This window comes from Somniosus microcephalus, chromosome 6 (genome assembly GCF_052327205.1).
Source record: "Somniosus microcephalus isolate GS21.2 chromosome 6, FLI_Smic_1.0, whole genome shotgun sequence".
Lineage (NCBI taxonomy): Eukaryota > Metazoa > Chordata > Chondrichthyes > Squaliformes > Somniosidae > Somniosus > Somniosus microcephalus.
In genome coordinates, this window is record NC_140992.1 from 81,983,723 (window position 1) to 82,005,132 (window position 21,410).

At 43.1% G+C, this 21,410-nt stretch overlaps 1 protein-coding gene across 10 annotated transcripts in view; it reads right to left on the reverse strand.

Moving 5' to 3' along the window:
• The window catches only part of rsrc1 (arginine/serine-rich coiled-coil 1), a 525,104-nt gene that overhangs the window by 416,608 nt on the left and 87,086 nt on the right, over positions 1–21,410 (reverse strand). For 8 of the 10 annotated variants that reach the window (XM_085990442.1, XM_085990445.1, XM_085990446.1 and 5 more), the window contains one exon: positions 585–761. The exons of the other annotated variants lie outside the window; for them this stretch is intronic. In XM_085990442.1, coding sequence (XP_085846568.1) covers positions 585–761 — 177 coding nt within the window. The remainder of the gene's footprint in view (positions 1–584; positions 762–21,410) is intronic. 10 annotated transcript variants of the gene reach the window in all.

Consider the following 21,410-nt stretch of genomic DNA (forward strand, 5'->3'; position numbering starts at 1 on the left):
TGAAACACAAATAGCAATTTGTAGAGAAACAATTGAATTAGAGTTTCATTGCATTTGCACTCATGATTTACATTAAGGCACATTACAAATGTATTAATTCCACTGACCTGCAGATAAGGTTAGTGTACATAGTATGGCTTAAACAAGGACTACATACTAGAAACAGAAGCTGATAAAAATGAGTAAGATTGTGTTAAACATTTCTCAATTTCTATCTTTCTATTCATTTTTATGTCAAGTTTTCGGTTAAATAGTGAGTGGTGATGACATCATCAAGACAATGGCTTGGATAAGTTATGATGTGAAGGTGCTGAAGTTCTATTAAAAGTACAATTGCTGCACTCATTATACATATTAGTGTTCCACAAGTCACTTGAATTGTACAGTTCAGTTTTGTACAGATATATTCAGTTTAACATATACTATTTGCAGCACTAAACAAGTGTTTGAATATGAACCATTTTTGCAAATATTCCTGCTTGATGAACATCCGATTTGACAGAACATTGGACAATGGTCCACATGTATTACCTGATAAGGCAAGTTTAAATCAAAAATCATGATAGTCCACAATTGTTTCTTACCCTTTCTTATCACTCCGTGACTCCCTCTCTTTTTCTTTCTCCCGGTCCTTTTCTCGTCCTTTGTCTCTGCCTTTACGTCTATCCCTTTCTCGAGATCTACTTCGACTGTAACTTCGTCTGCGGCTTGATCGTTCACTGCTTCGACTATGGGAGCGCTGCCGATGCCTCGATCTTGAACTATTGTGAAAGCATTGAGTAAAATAAGTCAAATTCCTTTTTCTCCATTCTACACATTTAAACCAGAGTTCTAAAAAATTTTTTGGAGTCCTCAAGCAGTGATTCTCAAGTGTGCCATGACAATTTGCCAACAATTTTCCAGAGTAAATCCTCAACCTCGCACATGTTATGGGAGCGGTGCCATTAAAATGATCTGAGGATTGCTGATGGAAGGGTGTCAGTGAATAAATTACTTCTCAATAAGAAAAAGAAAATGGTGGATGAATCTTCTCAGGCTGAAACTGGTTTCATATACATCCTTGCAAATTGTTCAAGAATGGTATGAATACAGACCTCGGAATAGGTCAGATGCCCAATTTTTAGCAATTGGGAGTAATATGTGACTAGGAGAACATGCCTGAGATTCCAAATCCATGCTTGATGATGACAGCTGTTTGTGAATATCTAGGAAAGATTCTTCTGGTACAGACTGTATATTTGGAATTTGGTTCCATGAAGCAATGCCCTGGGAATACTAAAAATTCATTATTTCCAGGTATGCTAGGCAGATCTGATAAGCAACGAGAATACTGTTGTTCAGGTGCTAGCTTTCCTATCTCTTTTTTGACTACACTTCGTCTGACAAAGGGTCACAGACCTGAAACATTAACTCCGTTTCTCTCTCCACAGATGCTGCGTGACCTGCTCAGTGTTTCCATCATTTTCTGTTGTTATTTCAGATTTCCAGCATCTGCAGTATTTTGCGATTGTATTAGTGTTAAAGGAGTTTGCAAAGTTTGAAAGAGATAAGGCCACAGCGGGATTTCAAGATGATCAAGAAAATTCTGACGCTGGAAGACAGGCAGCCAATAGGATTTAGCAAGGATTGGGGTGAAAGGTAAGGTGGATTTTATGCATGATGGGATGCAGGTGGTGGAGTTCTGGATGAGTTGAAGTGTATGTAGGGTCAAGTTCAGGAGGTTGACATGGAAGGCCCTGAAAGAGTCAAGGCTGGAATTGACAAAAGTGTGACCAGGCTTCAGCAACAGTGAATTTAGGTAAAAGCAGAGACAGGCAAGGGTTCAGGGATGGCAATGGAGAGATATAGCTGGGTATCAACGGCATACATATGAAAAACAACCTCATGCTCATGGATAACACGATCGAGGAGAATATATAGATGAGGAATAGGGAGGGTCCTATGGTTGTAACCTTGGGCACACCAATAGTGACCGTGGGGGAGAAATTGGGTGAGTAGCGCCACCTGTTAACGTCTAAAGAGGCAGTCAGTGGCTGCAGCGCCACTGGCTGCGTCTGCGGTGATATTCAGTAGGGGCGCTAATGGTGGCGTTAGGCATTTGCGCTGCGCCGCCACCGATGACGTAATCGGTGTGCGCAGCGCCCCATTCTTGCCCCGTTCGCAATATTTGGTAGCGAACGCCGCAGTTGCGCCGCTCGCTACCCGCGCCCGGTTCACGGGGCCTTACTGTGCCGGCAGCGGCGCAAGTTAAGGTGGAGGTGCGGGGCGGCCGCTTTTTCGGCGGCCGCCTGCCAGCACCTCTGTCCCCGGCCTCCTAACCCCTCCCCCCCCCCCCCCCCCCCCCCGTGGCATTGCCAGCTGTTTCCCGAGAGCCCAGCACTTCTCCTTGGTGCCGGGCTCATTTGCCGGCACTCGCGATCGGGGCTCGCGCTGTTGCAGGCACCTCCCCCTTAATAGTGGGAGGAAGGCCTGCAGTACCGCAGCGTGCCGTGCCGCAGCATGTGGCGCTGCGGCACGTTGCGCTGCGATAATCAGTTTCAGCGCCCTAAGAGGGACGCAGAGCGCCTCAAGCCTTGCCCCGTCTCCCTTGAGGGGCACTGAAACTGAATTTCTGGCGATCGGTATCACTCCGATCGCTGCGCTAAATCCTGCGCTCAGGCGACTTTTGCGCCACTTTGGCGCCCCAACCCAATTTCTAGGCCCATATGTCCTGGCAATGTTGGAACAGGTAGGAATCAAAACACGAGATAGCAGCACCACGGAGGAGAGTCACTGGAGGAGGATGGCGCAGTCAACCATGTCAAAGGCCACAGAGCAGAAGAGGGATTAATGTACTATGGTCAGAGTCACATAGAAGGTCACTGGTAGCTACTGAATCCTAAGCCAAACTGACATTGTTCTTGCTGCACTCTTCAATGAGCCTGTTTCATGCTACATAAAGTTTGTCTGGTACATTAACTTAAGTACCAATCCAGGAACCATTAGTGCAGAGGGGAGTGGAATACATATGATTTTAGATTCCTTATTGGGGGGCCATCAATGGAGTCCTATATGACTCGATACATCAAGTCCATTTAAACAGCAAAATGTATTTAACATTTTCCACAAATAACAGTGACAAGAAAAAATTGCAACTGTGCTCTCAGTAATCAGTCAGTTGGTCACTGCATTATCCCATTCCCCCTTAAGAGGCATTCAAGAACTTCCCCTTTAAGATGATCAGGAATCTTAGCATTAAGTTGAATGCCAGCAAGCACTGCTTTCTGGTCCCAGATTTTAATTTGGGAGAGCTTGCAAAATTAAATGTGGATGTAACTGTAATGTAACTTGTGTAGCTGTTCCTGATGGAGGGCTTGAGAGACCTGATGGAAGCTAATTTCACTACTGCAATATTTGGACCAGTTCCTGGCGCTCAAGAAGCCTTTGTGAACTGGATTTTTAAGGCTTTGATTTTGTTTGTAATGGTGTTTACATTTTGGATCACACTTGCCAGCACTAATACACAGAAGTATTTGAGGCACAACACTAGGATTGCCAGTGCTGTCCTGAAGCTGTCTCTGCCCCAGATGGGACAAGTCATGGTATTCCCTGCTGCCTCAGGGAATCCAGCTGGTGTTGTGTTACAGCACTTCAACAAAACTACATCAGAAGCAGGATTTGATCATTCCAACCTCATGCCCTGCAAAGATAATGAAGCATCTGCCCAGAACTTTCCCAAAAATGGCCCCGAGGAGAGATGAACAAAACCTGCAGGGTAAAAGCTGTCTTGAAATCTGATGGCTCACAGATTTGTTGGCTGGGAGAATTTCAGATTGAAAGTAAGTACCTTCTTCATAGCATTTAGATATTTACAAGTGTTTATACACTGTCATTTCAGCATGTATGTTGACTTGGACTAGGAAGTACAGGATTTTGCATCCATCTCAGTGCCTCACTTTCTTAGCTGGTTTACATTCACCTGAATTTGATGACTGGTCCAATCTGCCTTAAATATTGTAGCCAATCATGTAATGATACAGTATTTTAACCTTCTCAGATCAAATCAGATCTTTCATCTCGAAGTGATTTTGTTCGTTCAAACATCCCTCAAAATAATGTCAAGATTAGCACCAGGCTTTAGTTTCCTGGATCACTGGGCCTGCTTCTGGGAAAGGTGGGACTTGTACAAGTCGGACGGGTTGCACCTGAACCAGAGCGGGACAAATATCCTTGCTGGGAGGTTTGCTAGCACTGTTCGGGGGGGTTTAAACTAAAATGGCAGGGGGTTGGGAACCTGAGCAGGGAGGCAGAGGAAAGGGAAACAGGGATAAAAGCAAAAGATAGGAAGGAGAAAAACAAAAGTGACAGTCAGAGAAATCAACGGTTTAAATCAAATGTGGCCACAGTAAATAATAATTCTAATAGGTCTAAGTGCGTTAAAAAAACAAGCCTGAAGGCTTTGTGTCTTAATGCGAGGAGCATTTGTAATAAGGTGGACGAATTGGCTGCGCAAATAGAGGTAAACGAATATGATTTGGTTGGGATTACGGAAACGTGGCTCAAGGATGGCCAAGACTGGGAACTCAACATCCAAAGGTATTCGATATTCAGGAAAGATAGGCAAAAAGGAAAGGGAGGTGGGGTAGCATTACTGGTTAAAGAAGGGATTAATACAATTGTAATGAAGGATATTAGCTCTGATGATGTGGAATCTGTATGGGTAGAACTGAGAAATACTAAGGGGAAAAAAACATTAGTGGGAGTGGTATATAGACCTCCCAACAGTAAGGCGGAGGTTGGGGATGGCATTAAAAGGGAAATTAAAGAAGCGTGCAATAAGGGCACAGCAGTCATCATGGGTGACTTTAATCTACATATAGATTGGGCCAACCAAATTAGTAACAATACTGTGGAGGAGGAATTCCTGGAGTGTTTACGGGATGGTTTCCTGGACCAATATGTCGAGGAACCAAACAGAGATCAGGCCATCTTAGACTGGGTATTATGTAACGAGAAAGGATTACTTAGCAATCTTGTTGTACGAGGCCCCTTGGGTCTGAGCGATCATAATATGATCGAATTCTTCATTAAGATGGAGAATGAAGTAGTTGACTCAGAGACTGGGGTCCTCAATTTAAATAAAGGAAACTACGATGGTCTGAGGAGCGAGTTGGGTAGGATTGATTGGGGAATGGCACTCAAAGGGTTGACGGTGGATAGGCAATGGCAAACATTCAAAGACCGAATGGATGAGCTACAGAATTTGTTCATCCCAGTTTGGCATAAAAATAAAACAAAAAAGGTGACTCAACCGTGGCTAACAAGGGAAATTAGGGATAGCATAAGATCCAAGGAGATGACACATAAATTGGCCAGAAAAAGCAATAATCCTGAGGATTGGGAGCAGTTTAGGATTCAACAAAGGAGGACAAAGGGATTAATTAAGAAAGGGAAAATAGAATATGAGAGTAAGCTAGCAGGGAACATAAAAACTGACTGTAAAAGCTTTTATAGATATGTGAAGAGAAAAAGATTGGTGAAGTCAAGCGTAGGTCCCTTACAGTCAGAATCAGGGGAATTTATAATGGGAAACAAAGAAATGGCAAACCAACTAAATTCACACTTTGGTTCTGTCTTCACAAAGGATGCCGGGGAACATAGGGCCTGATGAAAGGGTGGGACTGAAAGAAATCAGTATTTGTAGGGAAATGGATGGGACAAAAGGCCGATAAATCCCCAGGGCCTGATAATCTACATCCCAGGGTACTTAAGGAAGTGGCCCTGGAAATAGTAGATGCATTGCTGGTCATCTTCCAGAACTCGATAGACTCTGGAACAGTACCCATGGATTGGAGGGTAGCTAATGTTACCCCACTATTCAAAAAAGGTGGTCGAGAAAAAGCGGGTAATTATAGACCGGTAAGCCTGACATCGGTAGTGGGGAAAATGCTAGAATCTATTATAAAAGATGTAACAGCAGAGCAGGATCGGACAAAGTCAACATGGATTTACAAAAGGTAAATCATGCTTGACTAATCTACTGGAATTTTTGGAGGATGTAACTGGTAAAATAGATAAGGGAGAACCAGTGGATGTGGTGTATTTGGACTTTCAGAAGGCTTTCGATAAGGTCCCACATAAGAGATTAGCGTGCAAAATTAAGGCACATGGGATTGGGGGCAAGGTATTGACTTGGATAGAGAACTGGTTGGCGGACAGAAAGCAAAGAGTTGGAATAAACGGGTCGTTTTCCGAGTGGCAGGCAGTGACTAGTGGGGTACCGCAAGGATCGGTCCTAGGACCCCAGCTGTTCACAATATATATTAATGATCTGGACGAGGGAATTGGATGTAATATCTCCAAATTTGCAGACGACACAAAGCTGGGTGGGAGGGTAAGCTGTGAGGAGGATGTCGTGAAACTCCAGTACGATTTGGACAGATTGGGTGATTGGGCAGAAACATGGCAAATGCGGATAAATGTGAGGTTATCCACTTTGGTGGCAAAAACAGGAAGGCAGATTATTATTTGAATGGCAATAGATTGGGAGAAGGGGAAGTGCAAAGAGACCTGGGTGTTCTTGTGCACCAGTCGCTGAAGGTAAGCATGCAGGTGCAGCAGGCGGTTAAGAAGGCAAATGGTATGTTGGCCTTCGTAGCAAGAGGGTTCGAGTACAGGAACAAGGATGTCTTGCTACAGTTGTACAGGGCCTTGGTGAGACCGCACCTTGAGTACTGTGTGCAGTTTTGGTCGCCTTACCTGAGGAAGGACGTTCTTGCCATGGAAGGAGTGCAGCGAAGATTCACCAGGCTGATACCTGGGATGGCAGGAATGACGTATGAGGAGAGATTGTGTCGATTGGGCTTATACTCACTGGAGTTTAGGAGATTGAGAGGGGATCTCATCGAAACTTATAAAATTCTGTCAGGCCTGGACAGACTAGATGCAGGAAGGATGTTTATGATGGCCGGGGAGTCCAGAACCAGGGGTCATAGTCTAAGGATAAGAGGTAAGCCATTTAGGATTGAAATGAGGAGGAATTTCTTCCCCCAGAGAGTGGTGAACCTGTGGAATTCTCTGCCACAGAGGGCAGTGGAGGCCAGTTCATTAAATATATTCAAAAAAGAGTTGGATATATTTCTTAAGGCTAAAGGGATCAAGGGATATGGGGAGAAGGCAGGGACAGGGTACTGAATTTGGATGATCAGCCATGATCTCATTGAATGGCGGAGCAGGCTCGAAGGGCCGAATGGCCTACTCCTGCTCCTATCTTCTATGTTTCTATGTTTCTATGTAATGCACATATGGTCTGATGAAAACATAAGAACATAAGAAGTAGGAGCAGGACATACGGCCCCTTGGGCCTGCTCCGCCATTCAATAGGATCATGGCTGATCCGAACCTAGACTCACATCCACTTCCCTGCCTGCTCCCCGTAACCCCTAATTCCCTTATCAGCTAGGAAACTGTCTATCTCCGTTTTAAATTTATTTAATGTCGCAGCTTCCACAGCTCTCTGAGGTAGCAAATTCCATAGATTTACTGCCCTCTGAGTGAAGAAGTTTCTCATCTCAGTTTTGAAAGGGCAGCCCCTTATTCGAAGATTATGCCCCCTAGTTCTAGTCTCACCCATCAGTGGAAACATCCTCACCGCATCCATCCAATCAAGCCCCTTCACCATCTTATATGTTTCGATAAGATCGCCTCTCATTCTTCTGAATTCCAATGAGTAGAGGCCCAACCTACTCAACCTTTCCTCATAAGTCAACCCCCTCATCTCCGGAATCAACCGAGTGAACCTTCTCTGAACTGCCTCGAGAGCAAGTATATCTTTTCTTAAATATGGAAACCAAAACTGTACGTAGTATTCCAGGTGTGGCCTCACCAATACCCTGTATAACTGAAGCAAGACTTCCCTGCTTTTATACTCCATCCCCCTTGCAATAAAAGCCAAGATTCCATTGGCCTTCCTGATCACCTGCTGTACCTGCATACTAACCTTCTGTGTTTCATGCACCAGGACCCCCAGATCCCTTTGTACTGTAGCACTTTGCAGTTTCTTTCCATTTAGATAATAACTTGCTCTTTGATTTTTTTCTGCCGAAGTGCATAACCTCACACTTTCCAACATTATATTCCATCTGCCAAATTTCTGCCCACTCACTTAGCCTGTTTATGTCCTTTTGCAGGTTTTTTATGTCCTCCTCACTCACTGCTTTCCCTCCCATCTTTGTATCGTCGGCAAACTTGGATACGTTGCACTCGGTCCCTTCCTCCAAATCGTTAATATAGATTGTAAAGAGTTGGGGTCCCAGCAGTGACCCCTGCGGAACACCACTAGTCACTGATTGCCAACCCGAGAATGAACCATTTATCCCAACTCTCTGTTTTCTGTTAGATAGCCAATCTTCCACCCATGCCAGTATATTACCCCCAATCCCGTGATTTTTTATCTTGTGCAGTAATCTTTTGTGTGGCACCTTGTCAAATGCCTTTTGGAAGTCCACCACATCCACTGGTTCCCCTTTATCCACCCTGTTTGTTACGTCCTCAAAGAATTCGAGCAAATTTGTTTCCCTTCATAAAACCATGCTGACTCTGTCCGATTAAATTATGCTTATCCAAATGTCCTGTTACTGCTTCCTTAATAATGGACTCCAACATTTTACCAACCACAGATGTTAGGCTAACTGGTCTATAGTTTCCAGCCTTTTGTCTACTTCCCTTTTTAAATAAGGGCGTTACATTAGCAGTTTTCCAATCTGCTGGGATCTTTCCTGAATCCAGGGAGTTTTGGAAAATTACCACTAATGCATCCACAATCCCTACCGCTACTTCGCTCAAGACCCTAGGATGTAAGCCATCAGGTCCAGGGGATTTATCCGCCTTTAGTCCCATTATCTTAGAGTACCACCTCCTTCGTGATTTTAATCGTGTTTAACTCCTCCCCCCCATAGCCCCCTGTTTGTCCAGTGTTGGGATATTTTTAGTGTCTTCTACTGTAAAGACGGATACAAAATATTTGTTCAGCGTTTCTGCCATCTCCATGTTCCCCACCACTAATTTCCTGGTCTCGTCCTCTAAGGGACCAACATTCACTTTAGCCACCCTTTTTCTTTTTATATAACTGTAGAAACTCTTGCTATCTGTTTTTATATTTTTTGCTAGTTTACTTTCATAATCTATCTTCCCTTTCTTAATTAATCTTTTAGTTATTCTTTGCTGGCTTTTAAATGCTTCCCAATCTTCTATCCTCCCACAAGATTTGGCTACTTTATATGCCATTGTTTTCAGTCGGCTACTATCCTTTATTACTTTACTTAGCCACGGATGGCTGTCTTTTCTTTTACGCCCCTTTTTCCTCAGTGGAATATATTTTTCTTGAAAGTTGTGAAATATCTCCTTGAATGTACACCACTGCTCATGTACCGTCTTACACTTTAATCTATTTTCCCAGTCCACTTTAGTCAACTCTGCTCTCATACCTTCATAGTCTCCTTTATTTAAGCTTAGTACGCTGGTTTGAGATCCAACTCACTCACCCTCCAACTGAATTTGGAATTCAACCATGTTATGGTCACTCGTTCCAAGGGGATCCTTTACTGGGACATTTTTTATTAAAAGCATCAGAGGCACTGGCTATGACTTGTTAAAGATAAGCATTCCTGCAATTGTTTAACATTTTGAACCCAGGACTTGACATAAATCGATACTCTGAATAAAATATCAGCCTGAACTTGCAAACTCACTGTCTACAGGTTGTAAAAAGCCAATTTAGTTTCTTACAAAAAAATGAATTTCTCACTCAAATTGCACAAATATACTCAACAATAAGAAGTAAGAAATAAGAGCGGGAGTAGGCCATACGGCCCCTCGAGCCTGCTCCGCCATTCAATAAGATCACGGCTGATCATCGACCACAACTCCACTTTACCGCCTGAACTCCATATCGCTTGATTCCCCTAGAGTCCAAAAATCTACCTATCTCAGCCTTGAATATACTCAAAGACTCCGCATTCAAAGCCCTCTGAGGCAGCGAATTCTAAAGATTCACGACCCTCGGAGTAAAGAAATTCCTCCTCATCTCGGTCTGAAATGGCCTACCCTTATCCTGAGACTATGCCCCCGAGTTCTAGACACTCCAGCCAGGGGGAACAACCCCTCAGCATCAACCCTGTCAATCCCCTTCAGAATCTTGTATATTTCAATGAGATTACCTCTCATTCTTCTAAACTTCAGAGAGTATAGGCCCAATCTACACAATCTCTCATCATAGGACAGCCCTCTCATCCCAGGAATCAATCTAGTGAACCTTCGTTGCATCGCCTCCAAGGCAAGTATATCCTTCCTTAGAGAAGGAGACCAAAACTGTGCACGCTACTCCAGGTGTGGTCTCACCAACGCCCTGTACAATTGTAGCAAGACTTCCGTACTCTTACACTCCAACCCCCTTGTAATAAAGGCCAACATTAATGGGACTGAAAGCTGATCAATCCGCTGGATCTGATGGCCTACATCCTAGGGTTTTGAAAGAGGTGGCTATAGAGATAGTGGCTGCATTGGTTGTCATTTTCCAAAATTCCATAGATTCTAGAACGGTTCCCACGAATTGGAAGGTAACAAATGTAACCCCACTATTTAAGAAAGGAGGGAGAGAGAAAACAGGGAACTACAGACCAGTTAGCCTGATATCAGTAGTGGGGAAAATACTAGACTCTATTATTAAAGGATGTGGTAGCAGGGCACTTAGAAAATAATAATAGGATTGGGCAGAGTCAACATGGACTTATGAAAGAGAAATCATGTTTGACGAATATGTTGGCGTTTTTTGAGGTTGTAACTAGCAAAATAGATAAGGGGGAACCAGTGGATGTGGTGTATTTGGATTTTCAGAAGGCATTCGATAAGGTGCCACACAACAGGTTATTAACCAAAATTAGGGCTCATGGGATTGGGGGCAGTATACTAGCATGGATTGAGGATTGGTTAATGGACAGAAAAGAGACAGTAGGAATAAACAGGTCATTTTCGGGTTGGCAGGCTGTAAACTAGTGGGGTACCGCAAGGATCAGTGCTTGGGCCACAGCTATTCACAATCTATATCAATGATTTGGAAGAGGGGACCAAATGCAAAGAATCCACATTTGATGATACAAAGCTGGGTGGGAATGTAAGTTGTGAGGAGGATGCAAGGAGGCTTCAAGGGGATATAGACAGGCTAATTGAGTGGGCAAGAACATGGCAAATGGAATATAATGTGGAGAAATGTGAAGTTATCCACTTTGGTAGGAAAAATAGAAAAGCAGAGTATTTTTTAAATGGTGAGAGATTGGGAAATGTTGGTGTTCAGAGGGATCTGGGTGTCCTTGTTCATGAATCACTGAAAGTTAACATGCAGGTACAGCAAGCAATTAGGAAAGCAAATGGTATGTTGGCCTTTATTACAAGAGGATTTGAGTATAAGAGTAAAGATTTCTTACTGCAATTATATAGGGCCCTGGTGAGACCACATCTGGAGTATTGTGTACAGTTTTGGTCTCCTTACCTAAGGAAGGATATACTTGCCATAGAGGGAGTGCAACGAAGGTTCACCAGACTGGTTCCTGGGATGGGGGGATTGTCCTATGAGGACAGATTGAGTAGACTAGGCCTATATTCTCTGGAGTTTAGAAGAATGAGAGGTGATCTCATTGAAACATACAAAATTCTTACAGGGCTTGACAGGGGAGATGCAGGGAGGAGGTTTCCCCTGGCTGGGGAGTCTTGAACCAGGGGTCACAGTCTCGGAATAAGGGGTCGGCCATTTAGGACTGAGATGAGGAGAAATTTCTACACTCAGAGGGTGGTAAATCTTTGGAATTCTCTGCCCCAGAGGGCTGTGACGGCTCAATGTTGAGTGTATTCAAGACAGAGATCGATAGACTTATGAATATTAAGGGAATCAAGGGATATCGGGATAGTTCAGGAAAGTGGAGATGAGGTAGAAGATCAGCCATGATCTTACTGAATGGCGGAGCAGGCTCGAAGGGCCAAATGGCCTACTCCTGCTCCTCTTACGTTATGTTCTAACATGCTATTTGCCTTCCTTATTGCTTTCTGTGTTTCGTGCACAAGGACACCCAAATCTCTCTGAACACCAACGTTTGAAAGTTGCTCACCATTTTAAAAAGTCTGTTTTTCTATTCTTCCTACTAAAGTGAATAACCTTAAATTTCCCTAAATTATATTCTATCTGCCACCTTACTGCCCACTCACTTAGTCTATCTACATCCCTTTGCAGACTCTTTGTGTTCTCCTCACAGCTTACTGTCCCCAGCTAGCTTTGTATCATCAGCAAACTTGGATACAATACACTCGGTCCCTTCATCTAGGTCATTAGTATAGATTGTAAATAGCTGAGGCCCCAACACTGATCCTTGCGGCACCCCACTAGTTACAGCCTGCCAACCTGAAAAAGATCTATCCTTTAACCAATCCTTATCTATGCTACTATATTATCTCCAACCCCATGAGCCCTAATCTTGTGTAAAAACCTTTTATGTGGCACCTTATCGAATGCCTTTTGGAAATCAAATATACTATATCCACTGGTTCTCCTTTATCTACCCTGCTAGTTACATCCACAAAACTCTAATAAATTTGTCAAACACGATTTCCCTTTCACAAAACCATGTTGACTCTGCCTAATCATGTTATGATTTTCTAAGTGCCCTGATACCACTTCCTTAAGAATGGATTGCAGCATTTTCCCGACAACTGACGTCAGGCTAACTGGCCTGTAGTTCCGTGTGTTTTTTCTCCCTCCTTTCTTGATCTTCCCTTACATTTGCGACCTTCCAATCTGCTGGGACCGTTCTAGAATCTAGGGAATTTTGGAAGATCAAAATCAATGCATCCACTATCTCTTTGGCCACCTCTTTTAGAACCCTAGGATGTAGGCCGTCAGGTCCAGTGGATTTGTCAGCTTTTAGCCTCATTAGTTTCTCTAGTACTTTTTCTATATTAATTACGTTAAGTTCCTCACCCTCATTAGGCCCTTGGTTCCCTACCATTTTTGGCATGCTTTTTGGGTCTTCTGCCACGATGACAGATACAAAATATTTGTTTAACATTTCTGCCATTTCCTTATTCCCCATAATAATTTATCCTGTCTTAGCTTCTAAGGGACCAACGTTTACTTTTGCTCCTCTCTTCCTTTTTACATACTTGTAGAAGCTCTTACAATCTGCTTTTATATTTCTTGCTGGTGTTCTCTCTCATTCTATTTTTTCCCTTTTGATCAATTTTTTGGTCAACCTTTGCTGGTTTCTGAAACTCTCCCAATCCTCAGGCTTACTATTATTCTTTGCAACATCATAAGCTTCTTCTTTCAATCTAGTGCTATCTTTAACTTCTTTAGTTAGCCATGGTTGGGTTACTTTTCCCGTGGAGTTTTTGTTTCTCAATGGAATGTATTTTTGTTGAGTTATGAAATATTGCTTTAAATGCTACCCACTGCTTATCTACCGCCATACCTTTTAATCTATTTTTCCAATCTACCTTAGCCAACTCACCCCTCATACCTATGTAGTTGGCTTTATTTAAGTTTAAGACTCTAGTTTCGGACTTAGGCAAGTCACTCTCAAAGTTAATGTGAAATTCTATCATATTATGATCACTCTGCCCTAGAGGATCCTTTACTATGAGATTGCTAATTAACCCTGTCTCATTACACAATACAAGATCTGAAATAGCCTGTTCCCTGGTTGGTTCCATGACGTATTGTTCTAAGAAACTGTCCCGAATGCATTCCATGAACTCGTCCTCCAGACTACCTTTGACAATTTGATTTGTCCAGTCTGTATGAAGACTGAAGTCCCCCACGATTATTGCATTACCTTTGTTGCAAGCTCCTACTATTTCTTGATTAATATTCTGTCCAACGGTATAGCTACTGTTAGGGGGCCGAAATCCTACTCCTACCAGTGTTTTCTGTCCCTTGTTATTCCTTATCTCCACCCATACTGATTCTACTTCCTGATCTTCCGAGCCAAGATCCTTTCTCTCTACTGGCCTTATGTCATCCTTTATTATCAGGGCTACTCCCCCCCTCCTTTTCCATTCTGCCTGTCTTTTCGAAACGTCAAGTACATAGATCATAGTTATAAAATTGTTTCAGATTCAAAATAAATATAAATGATTAAGGCAGAGCAGCTTATAAAGAGTTTGAAATTTTGATAACACAGTTGAAAGATATTTCTGTACAATTTAATATTCAGGAATGTGAACCTAGCAGCAAAGTTTGCAGTACAATGTCCAGTACTCACTGCAAGGAATCAATGTGGAGTATAAGTTCGAGAGGTAATGATGCCCTGCCCTAAATACCTTTAAAGTACTCTGTAAATGAGTGCCCTTGGTTATTATTAATATTCCCAATATATACTTAATGTGTATATCTTGCCTTTCTTTTTAAAGAAAGATAGTACACAACCAGTAGCAGATTGGAGATAGATATTTGGGGTTTAGTTGGAGCAGGGAGGGGAAGGGTTGTGGAGGCTAGCAGCAGTTATAACACTGCTGAGCTTTGGCAGTATTGGATTAAAATGTGGGATTTGGTTCACTGGATGATTTCTGTGGTATGGCAGTAGTGGCAGAGGGGCACAGAATGGGTGATTCAAGATATGGCAAAAGTGGGATGAGAAACTCATGGGATCATACAGCATTGAGAAGGGTGCTGGTATGTTGAATAGTGAGGGAATCCCCGGGGGCTCATGTCACAGGGAGGGAAATCCTGAGATGTATTAACACTGAGGGTGGAGTGAGGTCCTGAGGTCTTGCTGCAGTAGAGAGAGCTCTCATAGCACTAGTGGGATATGTTGAGGTCGAGCAACCTGGATCGTAGTGCACTAGGAGAGGGGTCCTGTGGTCAGGGAGTATCAAGGAGCAAGTTCCTGGGTCCGAGCAGCAATGGAGATGGCGGCTTTCAGGGTTCAGCAGCAGTAAAGGGTTACCAGGGTCCTAAAGCATAAGAGAGGAGGTTGCAAGCACCTCAGAGACTGAGAGGATGAAGGATGGGCTTAAGGTCTGTAATCATTGGAGGTAATGACAGAATCTGGACTAGTGGGAGGGGTGCGGGTGGGGAGGAGAGAGAACCAGGGAGAATCTGGGATTACTCACCAAAGATCTCCTGGGGCTGGTTGGGATAGAGGAGTGCCAGATTATGGGAGCATTGGAAGGGGTTTCCTGGGCTCTAAGAGCATTGGCAGCAGGGTCCTAATGTGTGGGAGCAATGGAAAAGATCTCCCAATTTCTGGGAGTGCTGTGGAGGATCATCTAGGAGCAGAGGGACATACGAACATACGAATTAAAAGCAGGAGTAGGTCACTCGGCCCTTCGAGCCTGCTCCGCCATTCAGTAAGATCATGGCTGATCCGACTACTCCACATTCCCGCCTACCCTCGATAACTTTTCACCCCCTTGCTTACCAAGAATCTATCTACCTCTGCCTTAAAAATATTCAAAGACTCTGCTTCCACCGCCCTCTGAGGAAGAGAGTTCCAAAGACTCACGACCCTCAGAGAAAAAATTTCTCCTCATCTGTCTTAAATGGGCGACCCCTTATTTTTAAACAGTGACCCCTAGTTCGAGATTCTCCCACAAGAGGAAACATCCTCTCCACATCCACCCTGTCCAGACCCCTCAAGATCTAATATGCTTCAATCAAGTCACCTCTTATTCTTCTAAACTCCAGCGGATACAAGCCTAGCCTGTCCAACCTTTCCTCATAAGACAACCTGCCCATTCCAGGTGTTAGTCTAGTAAACCTTCTCTGAACTGCTTCCAACGCATTTACATCCTTCCTTAAATAAGGAGACCAATACTGTACACAGTACTCCAGATGTGGTCTCACCAATGCCCTGCATAACTGAAGCATAACCTCCCTACTCTTGTATTCAATTCCCCTCGCAATAAACAATAACATTCTATTAGCTTTCCTAATTACTTACTGTACCTGCATAGTAACCTTTTGTGATTCATGCACTAGGACACCCAGATCCCTCTGCATCTCAGAGCTCTGCAATCTCTCACCATTTAGATAATATGCTTCTTTTTTATTCTTCCTGCCAAAATGGACAACTTCACATTTTCCCACATTATACTCCATTTGCCAGATCTTTGCCCACTCAATTAACCTATCTATATCCCTTTGTAGCCTCCTTATGTCCTCTTCACAATTTACTTTCCTACCTATCTTTGTCATCAGCAAATTTAGCAACCATACCTTCGGTCCCTTCATCCAAGTCATTTATATAAATTGTAAAAAGTTGAGACCCCAGCATTGATCCCTGTGGCACACCACTCGTTACATCTTGCCAATCAGAAAATTACCCATTTATGCCTACTCTTGGTTTCCTGTTGGCTAGCCAATCTTCTATCCATGCCAATATGTTACCCCCTACACTATTAGCTTTTATTTTCCGCAATAACCTTTGATGTGGCACCTTATCAAATGCATTCTGGAAATCTAAGTACAGTACATCCACCGGTTCCCCTTTATCCACAGCACATGTTACTTCCTCAAAGAACTCCAATAAATTGGTTAAACATGATTTCCCTTTCACAAAACCATGTTGACTCTGCCTGATTACTTTGAACTTTTCTAAGTGCCCTGCTATAATGTCTTTAATAATAGCTTCTAACATCTTCCCTATGACAGATGTTAAGCTAACTGGCCTGTAGTTTCCTGCTTTCTGTCTCCCTCCCTTTTTGAATAAAGGAGTTACATTTGCTATTTTCCAATCTAATGGAACCTTCCCCGAATCTAGGGAATTTTGGAAAATTAAAACCAACGCATCAACTATCTCACTAGCCACTTCTTTTAAGACCCTAGGATGAAGTCCATCAGGACCCGGGGACTTGTCAGCCCGCAGCTCCAACAATTTGCTCAATACTACTTCCCTGGTGATTATAATTTTCTTGAGTTCCTCCCTCCCTTCCATTTCCTGATTTACAGCTATTTCTGGGATGTTACTTGTATCCTCTATAGTGAAGACCGATGCAAAATACCTGTTCAATTCAACTGCCATCTCCTTATTTTCCATTATTAATTCCCCAGACTCACTTTTTATAGGACCAACGCTCACTTTGTTAACTCTTCTTTTTTTAAATATCTATAGAAACTCTTACTATCTGTTTTTATATTTCTAGCTAGCTTTCTCTTGTACTCTAATTTTTCTCTCCTTATTAATCTTTTAGTCATTCTTTGCTGTTTTTTATATTCTGTCCAATCTTCTGACCTGCCACCCATCTTTGCGCAATTATATGCTTTTTTCTTTCAGTTTAATACTATCTTTAACTTTTTTAGTTAACCACGGATGGTGGGTCCTCCCCTTGGAATTTTTCTTTCTTGTTGGAATGTATATATTCTGTGTATTTTTAAATATCCCCTTAAATGTCTGCCACTGCAACTCTATTGACCTATCCCTTAACGTAATTTGCCAGTTCACTTTAGCTAGCTCTGCTTTCATGCCCTCATAATTGCCCTTATTTAAGTTTAAAATACTAGTCTTGGACCCACTCTTCTCTCTCTCAAACTGAATGTAAAATTCAATCAGCAGGCCCAGAGAGCCATTAGGGTCTCCTGTTCCTTTAAGTATATACTACATTTTATCTCTTCCCATTTTCAAAGCCCAAAATACACAGCAAGATGTTAGGCATGCACCAGGATGGAGATAAGTATCTGGCATTTGACAGCATTGGGGAAAGAAGGGTTGTGGGCTCAGGAAGCAGTTGGATATGCTGTTCAAGTTGGAACCCCTGGAGATCTTGAGGCAAATAGTTTAGATGTGAAAGCTTGTTTTTCCTTACCCATTGTAGCTAGTAAAACAACTAGCACCAGTGCATAATTAAATGTTTCTGGAGATAAATGAAGCACGTGCCTTCATCATCTCTCTCTCTCTCTCTCTGGGTCTCGGCCCATACTTTTCTATCGGAGGTACTCTCTCTTTCGGAAGTGAAAAAATATGCACTTCACAATCACTTTGCTGTGAAGCTTCACTGCAAACAACTTCAAAAATTCATCTTTGAAAGTTTTCAAATGACTAAACAAAGGTGTGCAATCAACACTTGTTTTTTTGTCACACACACGGATTGCACAATGTGATGGATGGGTGGTCCAAAGAATTTATATACAGATGCATTTATTGTAGCTGTCACCAACTTCTTTTGCTGTCGTGTTTACTTTTTCTTGAAGAAGGCTTCCTCATGCCATCTGTTAAGAATATAATGATGTTTTGCACAGAATGTCAATTTCAAGAATATGCACTGCGTGTAATAACAGTGCTAATCTTTGCTGTTCACCCCTGCGTGACAAATAGGAACTCAGGGGTGATGGGGCAGTGAGCACGTGGCTTAACTACACAAGCTGTCTATTCTTAAATTGTATCCCACCATAAAAATATCAACTTATTAAAATATGGTAAAAGGAAGATACTTTAAAAGTATGTGAGAAAATTAATTAAGATATAAATGCAATTCCAAGGACCTGATACCCATTTATACTGACAATTGAAACTGTGAATGTAGTTGATGCCAACCTAAATCCAATCTGATTCATGTTCTAAACTCACCTGATTCTCTGGTCTCAAGTGGCTCCAATATGAAACTAACCCACCTTCTGCATACGTTTCATGGCAGGACCAATTCAAAGGTAAAGCAATGTAAACAATTAGCAGATTTATTGCTACACCTGTTCCATTTTGCCCACACTTTTTCCTTAATATGCCGACTGCATTCATTCCAAGACACTATGGGCCGGAATTTACAGGGCCTATGCCGGTGTATGCAGTCGTCAGTGCTGTGAATGGCCCCGCAAGTTCCGTGTTTTCGCATGCAATACACATGCACGAAAAACCGTAACTTGCGCTCTGTCACATTTCTCCCTGACAGATTGTACGCATCCGCTGTTAATTGACTTTTGCTGGCACAGAGTTGGGCTATTTGCCCAACTACTGCCCAGCGAATACCCACGAAAGCCTTACGCCTGGTAAAAGCAGGCATAAGGCCTTCTTTTACCAGCATAAAAGGGTAAAAATAAATTATAAAATAAAATTTCTTAAATGATTTAAATATTCATTTACATTTAAAATTAGTTTAGGTTATTTTTGTCCCATGTAAAAATGTTTAAATTTTTTTTTTTTATTACATTTTAAAAACATTTTCCCCTCCATTTTGAATTTAACTGCCTGGGGATGGGTTTCACACAATTCGTGAAACCCAGTAGTTAAACAGAGGTGGGGACTGCTGCATCTAGGAGGTACATAGCCTTATACCTACCCTCCTGGATCCAGGGTCCCTACCTAAACCACCCTCGGCGATCGGAGAACCCCCCCCAGGCCTCCCCTCCAACGATGATGTTGAGGCCAGCCACGATCCTCCAACCCCCCTGCCGATCCTCCGCATCCTCCCACCCCCCCCCCCGATCCCTGGCCGCCCCACCGTTTGCCTGCCGATCCCCGACTTCCCCAGTCACCACCCATCGCCTGCTGATCCCCTGCAACCCACCCCCCGCAATCCTCTCTTCTCCCCTCCCGATTGCTCTCCCCCCTCCAGATTGCCACCTCCAGCGATCCCGAACCGACCCCTCATAACTGAGGCCTACCCACCCGCAGCTAGCCAGCCTCTCAAGCTGGCTGGCTGCAGGCGGGAAACCGAGGACTAACATTCAAATTAGGCCCGGCCAGTAAAATTGGCCTCCCGGATTTCCCGCCTGCCTCGGAGCACCCCCCGCCCCCATCCACCTCCCCGAACAAAATTCTGGCCACAAGCTAAGTACGTAGCTTTCTTGCGGTTCGGAGGCGTACGCGGGCGGCAAGCCTCCGACTGCAATTTCCAGGCCATTCTGTTCTAACCACAGCCTATAATAAACAGGGAGCAGTGAAAACAAAGCAACTTCCTTCAATCCACTTGCATTGGTTCATATAAAATGCCAAGATTAAGGCATCAGGATATACTGTAAACACAGAATTAAACATAAAATAAATAGAGCACTGCACAAAATATGATGATGAACCTTTGAGCTTCAATATGTGAAAAAGCATAGTAAGCTGGGATTGACAGCAAATCACCAAGACTAATAAAAATCTAACACAAACTACTTAAGGAACGGTGATAAGCAACAGCGCTGTTGAAGGATTTGTTGTTTACAAAGAAATAGATGCTTCCCAACAGGTGCATTTCTGAAAGGAGCGCAGAGGTTTTTTTTAAGTTCGTAAAGTAGCATTTGGAGCTTGTGAGCAGTCAGCATCACAATATAAATCCCATCACTTCTATCAGGTAGAATGGGGAAAGCAACAGATTGTGGAAACATTCTTGTCTATTTCAAACATTAAAAGGACAATGAAGAAAAATTGCAAGAATTAAAACATGATGTTTAGTAATTACTCAAAGAAAATCCCTTCTAATTAGAATGCAAGGAATAAAAATATTTTTTTCTTAAAAGGCCTTAATAAATTCAGAAAGCTTCAGTTCTACTGCACCATGCTAAAGCTCCATTCTGGACAATTTCATACACGCCATTTTGAAATTGAAGTGCCGGTTTCACAGAACTGGCAAATCTAAGTGCCAACAACCAGAAGCGGGAGCTCCTGGAACTCCCTACCTAACAGCACTGTGGTCGCAGCTTCACCACATGGACTGCAGCTGTTCAAGAAAAAGACTCACCACCACCTTCTCAAGGGCAACTAGAAATGGGCAATAAATGCTGGCCTTGCTAGCGACTTCCATATCTCGTGAATGAATTTTAAAAAAGAAATGCGAGGAAAACCTGACAAACAAGGAGATGTAGGCTGGGGCCTATAGGTAGGAGGCCTGCAGAGAAGTTACATTCGAAGTTGCATTAAAAAGAGATGGGGCACATGACAAATGACGTCCTAGCGACTGTGACAAAGGTAAACTATCCCTCGTCCTGTTTGCAGCCTTCGACACGGTTGACCACTCCATCCTCCTCCATCGCCTCTCCAATGTCTTCCAGCTGCACTTGCCTGGTTCAATTCTTATCTATCTAATTGTAGCTAGAGAATCACCTGCAATAGCTTCTCTTCCCGCTCCCACATCGTTACCTCTGGTCCCCCAAGGATCTATCCTTGTTCCCCTCCTCTAAATTGCCAGACTGCTGGTCCAACATCCAGTGCTGGATGAACAGAAATTTCCTACAATTAAATATTGTGAAGACCGAAGTCATTGTCTTTGTTATCCGCCACAAACTCTCTTCCCTAGCCACCGACTCCACCCCTCTCCCTTGCATCTGTCTGAGGCTGAACCAGGCTGTTCGCAACCTTGGTGTCATATTTGACCCTGAAATGAGCTTCTGACCACATATCCGCACCATAACTAAGACCGCTTATTTCTACCTCTGGAACATTGCTCATCTCTGGATCTGCCTCAGCTCATCT